General features: G+C 38.7%; 1 protein-coding gene across 1 annotated transcript in view; it reads right to left on the bottom strand.

Annotated features, from left to right (window-relative positions):
- Positions 1 to 840: 840 nt before the first annotated feature.
- The window catches only part of LOC117482287 (arachidonate 15-lipoxygenase B-like), an 18,839-nt gene continuing 9,706 nt past the window's right edge, over positions 841 to 9,973 (bottom strand). The window contains exons 12-15 of the mRNA XM_034130352.1: positions 3,278 to 3,399; positions 3,058 to 3,158; positions 1,753 to 1,923; positions 841 to 1,570 (exon numbers count right to left, since the gene is read on the bottom strand). Of these exons, the coding sequence (XP_033986243.1) occupies positions 1,391 to 1,570; positions 1,753 to 1,923; positions 3,058 to 3,158; positions 3,278 to 3,399 (574 nt within the window). The 3' untranslated portion in view covers positions 841 to 1,390. The remainder of the gene's footprint in view (positions 1,571 to 1,752; positions 1,924 to 3,057; positions 3,159 to 3,277; positions 3,400 to 9,973) is intronic.

Genomic DNA, 9,973 nt, shown 5'->3' with positions numbered 1-9,973 from the left:
CGGAGAGAAAGTTGAAGATCACGTGACATAGACGCCAGCCATTGGAAATGAATGGTGAAACAAAACGTAGGGATCCTACAATTTCAGAGGCGTTTTTGTAGAAATACTACGTCCCAAGTTGTGGACCAACGTAGTTATTACACGTTTAGATGTGAGACTGGGTTGGTTCGCCACTAGTGGTTATGTTGGCTCATATAGGCCGTTTTTTTATTGATTTTAATTTGATAAAGATTAGACACAAAATGAATTATTTAAAAGAGGATGCTGCACAACATGTGGAGCGTTGTGGACAATAACCGTCTGTCACTCACACTCCTTTTTAGTTTTACGGGATAATATGGGACATGCATTATGTGCAATAATGTTATGTTACTTGCATGCCTGCTTATATCTTTTGACATATTTCTGATTTCGACCTTATTTATATTTTTGTATTTGCACACTTTGCATTGTTTCTTACTTCAGCTGTGCTTCAAGTGCACAGGTTCCTCTAGAGCAAGTTTTAGAGATTTTAAATTTTAGTTTAATAATAAAGGCTGGACCTGTAATGTCAACATGTCAACATAACTATACCTGTGTCCAGAAATAGTTAAATACAATTAATAACTAATAACATTTCCTTAATCCTATTGAATCTGTAGCTTGACATACATAAAGAGTCACTTAAAAGAAGTAGGGTCATTTGCTCAATAAGGGAACTAAATTGGCTATCAGAAGGAATTAATAATCATTACAAAAAACAGGTTAATTAATATATTTAATATAATTATTAATCATATAAATAAGTATAAGTAATTAAACCAAGTTGCGTCTCTCGGGGAACCAAAAACCCACCACATGACTTTTATATTCAGATGACCCACACCATGTTTATTACATTTTCCATATCACAAACAAGTTTAAACAAACACGTTGGAATTGTCCCATTCGTCCATGAAAGATGGATATCATAAGAAACTTCTCACTAACTGTTTTTTTTATACATACAGATACGTTACACGGCCTGTAGTGAATATGGCAAAACAAAATTCCCTCTACAAATATTTATCTTTTCATTATTACCATAAGTAATAAGGCACATTTTATTTAAGTCTTACAATTGTAATCCAAAATAATATTTTTCCAGGAGCTATTTATTTTGTTAAGATACCCTGTGTATTGATTAATTGGCTAATAAGAAGAAATAACATGCCGATTATGATTTAAAACTGTACATTTTCCGTTTTATCAATCAGGCTGTTAAAAAAAATTCCCAGATCATCACTCAATGATCAGACGCAGTATTGTTTCCTTCCCCCACACCAACATTATTTAATAACATGCAGTTTTTCCCCGTTTCTACTTTGGTTAATATGAAGGAACCTATTCAGGAACATATTCCTTCTGATATTCAGATAGCCACACTATTTTCTACCACCGCTGGATCCATGTATGTGTATGGGAACTTCAGGGGCACGTTTCTAAGACGGATGCGTGCACTCAATGCTTGAAGATCTCCTTTAAAGGCCCTCATCAGCTCGTAGCGGGTCGTGTCGTCAAAGTCGGCATCAGGGTAGTGGCCAAGAGGTACCTGATGACATCAATTATACATCAAAAATAAATGTTCCTGCTCAAATTTAAATGTATATCAAACATAAAATAACATCTGGCAATATATATATAATGCTAATAATATTAATTGATTTGATACAGCATCTGAACATCTTGAGGTGATATAGGTAATTTATTTCACAGGAAGTTTTGGGCACTTACGGTGTCAATGCCCGAGTGGCTGAGTAGCCACAAGGTGACCATTGCTTTAGCTGTCTGAGCCTTGTTAGGCAATGTCTGCAGCATCGTTTCTTTACTTGTTGTCCCCTTTCTGGTCGGTGGAGGAAGTTGCATTGTGGTTGGAGCGTTGGGCATCCAGCCTCCATAGTCATACTGCAATGAATTAATATTTTTTTGCCATTACATTTAGAACAAAATATGTGCAGACATTAATTGTCCAGAGAGGATGTGGAGAGGAGATGACAGAGTTTTCTGTAGTGCCTCCTTGACGTTCAATGTTTTTCTAAAGAAATATCTTCACTATTAAGAAAGAAAAGAAGAAGAAGACAGAGCCACATGCAGGATAGGAGAGGTGGCAGAGTGAAGAGGCTAGGGAGCAGTTACCAGGAGATGAACTGGCTCCAGCTACCAGTGCACACTCCTCATTTTCTTTTGGTCTGATCGGACTAACCCTTCGGTTCCCAGGCCAAGTCCCTGAGACTGAGCCAATGCCGCTCTTATTATATAGTATATTATATTATATATCCCTCAGCCCTGTGTCCTGGATATTTTGTGTCAGCTCTTTCTGCTACTATGGTAAAGCAGCGTTCAGTTATTATGCTCCAAATATCTGGAACAAACTCCCAGAAACCTGCAGGTCCGCTACAACTCTTACTACTTTTAAATCCAGGCTGAAGACTTATCTTTTTGCCGCTGCTTTTAATTGAACTATTCATATCTTAAACTGCACTGTAACTTTTGTATTCATGTACTTTTATTCATGTATTTTTTCTTTTAATGTTTATTTTATTATCTTTTCTTTTTAATTACTGTTTTTAAATGCCTTTGTCTGAATGTCTTTCATTCTTGTAAAGCACCTTGAATTGCCTTGTGTTCAAAGGTGCTATATAAACTTGCCTTGCCTTGCCTTGCCTTACTACATCCACAAACTCACAGTACCTGCCCGTTTTGCAATAAAACCTTTTTCAAGTAATACAACTCCTGTTTCTGTTCTCATTGTTTTGCATTGTGGGTTCAATCCAGTTGCTCTTGTGAGTTTAACAGCATGTTATAGTTTGTTGGTTTTGGCTTAAAGCCTCACTGTGTCTATCTACAGCCTTGCTGACTTGCTAACATATCTTTCAAATATTATTTATTTCAAAGACTTGCTTACAATCCTCTAATTCTAATGTAATGTGTTTTAACATAATTCATCCATCGTTCTCCAGAACAGAAAAATACTAATAAAACCTCATTTACCCATTCCACACAAATACATAATAATTGTGGTATATTAGGAGGCTTCACCTGTCCAGTGTTCACGGCTGAGTGCTGTCCTGAGCAGGTGAAGATCACCATGGTGACAAACTTCACCAACTCTGCCACGGTGGTGAAGCTCTGTGGGATCCCTGAGAACCAGAGGGAAGTAAATGCTTTACTAAGATGCCTTTTTTTAAATAATCATATTACAATGGTACATAACTGTGCACAGTTATTATCTAAAACATGTAGCTTTTCTTTAGCCCACCTGTTGATGATCGGGAAAGAAATCCATATTTGAAGATTTCTGAAATCCAATCCTGCAGATGTTCGTCCTTCAGAACCTCGGCATTACTCTCGTAGTGGAAGCTGAGCATTCCCTGCACAAACCTGAAATGTAAAACACATTTCTAGCTGGTGTATTATACACACTGCACTAGTATGACACTCTGTAGAGCAGGGGTCTCCAACCTTTCTTCATCTGAGAGCTACTTTGAAAAAATGAAAGTGGCCAACAGCTACTTGCATCACATCGCTTACATTTATTCACATAGCCCTCATCAGTTGAATTAAGCTATACTTTTGTAGACGTGTGAAATTGCAATACCTAAAGCTTATCACAAATCTTAACTTCACATCAAGGTCCAAGAAAACGAAAATGTCTCACATATTATTATGGCCCACGTAAGTACATCACTGAGAATTCACATAAATGTCCTTAATCACCACCTTACAAGCATCTTATGGCAAATAAGTGCATTCACTCTTTTTCACAGTTAGTGAGATGACTGGCACTGTATGGAGTCCACCATACAGGTGTATGCTGGAGTGTACCCACTTAGGTTCACTCTAATAGAGTCATTTAAATGTTCATCAGTCAGTCTTGTTCTGTATTTAGATTTCATGACATTCATGTCAGAAAAAGCTGCTTCACAAAGGTATGTAGAGCCAAATAAAGTAGACATTTTCAGTGCTGCTTGGTGAATGTTCTTATAGTTTTCTGGGTCTACAAGGCTCCAGAAATGTTGTGAGTTTTGCTGAGACTTAAGCTGAACATTATTTTGGAGATTTATAACCTCCATCTCCACAGGATTGACAGTGAACAGTTCAGCCATCTTTTTCTTCTTCTTCTTCGTCTTTACATTAAATTATAAACCATATAAATCAATTGTATAGGTCTAGCCTATTATCTTATTGTTATTATGTTATTATTTGCATTGTTGGAGAAGCCTGTGACATAAGATTTTCAACTACATAATTACTCTGTAGCTATGTCAGATTGACAATAAAGTAACCTTGAACCTTGACCTAGCCTCCCTATTCTGTGTGTGAAATTGTTCCATCCTCAAAAACAAAAAAACTAATACTTCTGCAGTCTAGCTGCAGCTTCTAGCAACGGTCTTCTGTTAAAAAAGACACTGAATGTCTTGAATGTGGCATCACAAACATGACTTGAGTCTGAACCTTTATATATACAGTCGATGGTCTGAACACAGCAGACAACAGGAGTATTTACAAACAGCATTATAAAAACAAAATAGTGCTATGTGGGTGCACACTTACATTCTCTGTCTTACTGTTACATAAATTCCCATGAATGTATGAGATTAAGTTAGCTTCATTATATCTCAATCAGTGATTAAGTGAATAATAAAGTTTCTATCGGTCACTATCAGCCTGTCACTCATTATTTTCAGGGAGGGGGCGGGGTTTGGAGGAACGGAGAGGAGACGGTGATCGCGGAAGCTTTGCTCCTGTCTTCACAAACTTTACACAAGTATTTATCAACTGAAAATAGCAAGAGGACGTGTTGAAGAGCCCTGCTGTAGAGACATCATTGAATGGCCCATTCCTTTAGAAGAGTCAGGTCTGTGCTTTTGAAGATTTTGGTGAAATATTTGACAAAGAAGATCCTCACTTTGAGGAATAGTTTGACATTTCTTAAGACATGCCAATGTAGCTTTTTTGCTGAGTGCCAGCTTAACCTGGCTTCCATGATGCATACCACCAATGGGTGTCACTCTGTTATGAAAATTGGTGCCTCAGCCTACAGTGGGGTTACTCAATAAGCACACTAACATACTGTAACACATCCACCAACAGTTGTAAGATTATCAGATTCTTCCACTAATCCTACACACACACACACACACACACACACACACACACACACACACACACACACCACACACACACACACACACACACACACACACACACACACACACACACACCACACACACACACACACACACACACACACACAGAGCAAGAGAGAGAGAGAGCAAATCAATATATTAACCTTATATCGTTTTGTTTTTAGTTTTTCCTGCCCCAACCATTTTTTATCCATGTTTTGACAACAGTCATGTGACCATTGTAATGTGAGTAACCATGGATGCCGCTGGATAGTCATACTGGGTTCACAATTATTGTACGTTCTACTAGCTAGCTACACCACTGGGTTCCCAGAAATACACCCACCAACTGAAAACGGATAAACGGTTCTCAAGATGGTAGATGTAAATAAACCTCTCAAAGTGTTGGGAACCAATTGGTTTTATAGGTGTATGTTTGACACTTTAAGGAATCTTAGGCCCAGGCTCCACGGGAACGCATACGGCAAAACGCATAGGATTAACGCAATCGCCAAAAAGCTTCCGTCCACACGCAATATACACCGGATAGTGTCTGCCCACACGAGACAGCTCCGTTTTAGATCCAACCGCTGGAAAAGCTGCAGTACCATATGCCGAGCCTGTACGTGGCGCTGTAACTTCCTCCACAAAAGCAGCGAAAAGAAGAATGGTCTGTCATGGCTGCACTTCTGTTTATTCTCTCTTAAAGTCTTTGTAGCCAGGCCTCATGAACCAAAATATGGAGCACACTTCTGCAGATGGGGAATGGAACACAATAACTCTAATTCTGCATTTGTATTTTCAAGTTGCTTTACTGCAGGACTAGTGCTCTTTGCTGGGGCCAATAACTGCATTAAAACAGATCCATAGCCTTTTGTGCGTGCCAGCGGATCTATCCTTTATTCATTGACATAATTAGTTTTATTGTGATTCATGTTGTTTGTTTGTTTCAAACAAACCTACCCTAAGCATCATCTGAGTCTTTATCGCATGGCAACTACAATATAATTATTTGCATCCTAGCACATATTATTATTGCAGAATAGAAACTGCCTACACTATGATACCTTTGGATGATACCCCAGAGCTGAGTCCATCATCCCTGTAGTAGAAGTTGGGCACAGCCTCCAGGCACGCTCAGTGATGTCCTCTGGTATGCAGAGGGGCTGTAGGTCAATGAGGACAGTGATCGCTTCAGGATGGTCTTCAAAGCCTCTCCACCAGAAGATACAAACTAGGAACAGTCAATATTTCGGGATAGTACAGACAAAACCAGACAATACTGTACATGATATTAAAAAAGTTGGTCTTTCCGTACCTGTGAGAAAGATCCATTCTCAGATATGAGGTGGTTTCGAGCTAGTACGTTGATTTCCCAGAGTGTACCGATGTGTGAGGTAGAGCAGCTGGAAAGAGGGAACTCTTAGTTAGCTATTAAATGCAACAAGAAGCAAAGTTGAAAAAATACAGCTACAGTTAATCAAGTATTATTATTCCAGGTACCTTATGCAGTAGATGTTCCCTTGGCACATTGCGCATCAGTGACACTGTGAAGACTTCAGCCAGCAGATGTGTCCGCAGCAGGTGACCATTGATTTCATGCAGGTTGAAATCTGCACTGCTCACGAAAATCTTGGCCATCAACCAGTCGTACTTAGAATCAGTAGGCAGGAAGATGGGATTGTCTCCTGCTGGAGTCTGCTTCAGCTGCAGGAGAAGGAAGGGTGATGTGGTTCCTTCAATCCATTGATCCATTTTCTGTAATTGTTGTTTCTTTGCCTATTTACTATAACTTTTCTCTGCTTTTCAATCAATCTGTTAATCGCTTAAATATGGAAGTTAGTCCACGTACTGTGACTTAATTCACTGCTTAGGTCATCAATACTCCTATATCTTTACATAGAAAGTGGTTTCATAGCAACTATGTTGCTCAGGAGGAAGAGCGCCGTCCACCAATTGTCGGGTCAATGGTTTCAATAGTGGCCCTCGGACAAGAAGCTGATCCCTAAATTGCTTCCCGATGGAATGAATGGCCAATTGGGGTGTAATATTAGTCTCCCCTAATTAGTGTGTGGATGGATCAATGCTGACATGAGAGTAAAGCAGCTTTTATTGGTGCCAGAGACTGGAAAAGTGCTATATATATAATTATATATATATATATATATAATAATAATCTATATATATGTACTGCATTTATATAGAACCTTTAAGGGGAAATATACATTTTTCATTGAAAGCCCATGTCAGACCAAAGGGTTCACTTTAGAGTAGCAGCCCCACGTTCCTTTGTCTTTTATACATCAATGCTTTTGTGTCTTGTAAAAAAAGTTGATCCGACTCAACTATTCCTGCCTGGCTCTGGCTCAAGCAGGAATAAATAAACGTAGAGGCCCACTTCTTCTACAGTTTGAATGGTAGTTGAATCAATCAATGCATAGATCTTTTATGTTTAGCTACTTGAGTGCAAATCTCACCTGAATAGCGAGTGGCATCAGCTCATCATGAGGTGTTTTATGGAGGCAGGACGAGGGAGCCGCCATGTACTGCTGCTTCCCATCAATGATGTTTGGTGTCAGTCCATCCAGAAGCTTGTAGTCACACAGGAATATGTTGCCTTTCTGTTTTAGAGAGGATGAGTAAAAATTTGAATCACATCAACACAGTATATATTACACATACTAAATGAACATGTCATTGTGACAGACAATTCTTAATTCACCATGTCATTGGGCAAAACACTACTGAGAGTATCAAGACACTCACCTTCATTTCCTCTACCAAGGTATACAGACCTCCGGAGAAGACCATCTCATCAGTGACAGGAAAGTTGTTGGGCAGAGCTGAACAACGTCGGATCAACATGGGGTTGACACCATTTAGGAACTGGTAGCCAAAGAAAGCGTCCTCTTTCCAATGTTCCTGGACCCGGCCTGGACAAAAGAGCTGCACTTAGTTGAGTTTATGATTTTCTTTTATAAAAATCTTCCAAATGATTTACCATTTTCGGTTACAAAATCAATTAATAATTAGAAAATCTATGATTGTACACCTGATAAGGAGTTCTTCTTCCATAATATTGCCTTGATATGATGAAGATCAGTCCAGTTCTCTTTGGAATTAGCAAGTCCCCATAGCTTCATCTCACCCATACTAGAAAAAAAACCTTTATTAAAATACAATCACTGTATTTGTAGGTAGGTAGGTAGGTAGGTGTTTTGAAGACTTCACCCTGTCACGAGATCATATGCAAACTCCGCAGTCTTGGTCCTGGAGAAACTGACCTCCGAAGGCAGAGACAAAAACGTTTTTGCCTTCATGCAATAGGGCATTCCTTCTCCATAGAAATGCCAGCTGTGATAAATAGAAAAAGGTAAAGTGGTGAGGCCGTTATTAGCTGTTAAAACTACCACTCTAATGCTTAACAAGGGGGAAACTGTACCTACAATTTTTTTTTATACTCATAACCCCTGGTACAACAATGTCACATTGTGATTCATTGTCCTTACATATCATGAATATATTTACCCAAAGGTGGAGGAGGTTTGGATACATGTTATCTTTGGAATAAATACAATTAAAATGTGAATACGCTCTGAGCTCTTACTGATAGTATTTATTTCGCCAATCCGGGTCCATAAAGTACCGACTGCGTTTTGCCTTAGAAGGCGTAGTCGGAGCTTAAAAAAATAATCAAAAAAAGATTTAACATACAGAATTGTCTCTGGACTCCTTATAGACCAGCTTGAATAACTTGTTGTAACTTAATGTCTTCTGGTAAGTGATCATCGTACAGTACAACAAACATTTTCACAAATTTTTTTTTTTTTTCCTCATCGAAGTTTTGTACATCAGTGGTAGTGGAGCGGAAAATGGGAAACTTGTAGGTGCCTCCCTCAGGGGATTTGACTACCACCTTGACAGGGAACCAATCATCTTGTATTTCTGGTGGCTTTTTGTCTAGCTCTATCCCATGCAGCTCTCCAATGGAGACAGGGCAGGAAACAGTGAAAGAAGACACCTGGTGGAATGACAGAAATTGTTTGGAAACATTGATACAATAGATAAAGTGTATTTGATAACCAATAAGCTTTGACATCCAAATGATTATCACAAAATGACTGAATGTATAAGGGTTGAGAAAATAATAAAAATGTGCGCAATACAGAAGATATGTTCACTGTCTTTGCTTCCTCTTCCCAGAGAGCAACTAGATGTCAAGGCTGCAGAGTGTTCCTTGTATGAACACTTACCTGTGCTATCTTGTATTTCAATCTTATTCATGTTGCTTAATAAACACCTGAATTACCCTACAGGATAATTAAAGGTTTCTATTATTTGAGTTTCTGTAAATTAGAACAAGTGTGTGTGTTATCTCTTGTTCAGTTTGAGGAAGCATGTTAAAGCCTTTGTTTAAAAATAGAAAGGCATATTTAAGACTTACAGCTCCTGGGATGAAAGAGGAGTCTCCATCAAGCCAGATGCGTTCGCTCGCCCCATATTCCCTTCAGCTTAATGTGGACCTTGTTTGAAGTGCCGGCATCATCGAGGCAGGCAGTGGATACTGTCACTTTATAGTCCACCATTTTCACTCTGAAAAGCAGAAGAATCCTGGTTGTGAGAGAACTATAATAACCATTCAGTACTAATACGAGTAACTGTGATTACATCAACCTCAGTGCAAAGAAACCATTCAAATTCTGGTATCATAATTAAAATGACTTAAGCAAAAAGTATTATACAACTAATATAAAATGTCCCACTGAATGTGTTACTGTCAGTCATTGCTTAACTGATCAACAATCACAAAGCATCTCTCTTACCTT

The sequence above is a fragment of the Trematomus bernacchii genome, unplaced genomic scaffold, assembly GCF_902827165.1.
Source record: "Trematomus bernacchii unplaced genomic scaffold, fTreBer1.1, whole genome shotgun sequence".
In the NCBI taxonomy this organism is placed as follows: Eukaryota; Metazoa; Chordata; class Actinopteri; order Perciformes; family Nototheniidae; genus Trematomus; species Trematomus bernacchii.
The sequence above is the reverse complement of the archived record's forward strand: the minus strand, read 5'-3'. Positions and strand labels throughout refer to the sequence as shown.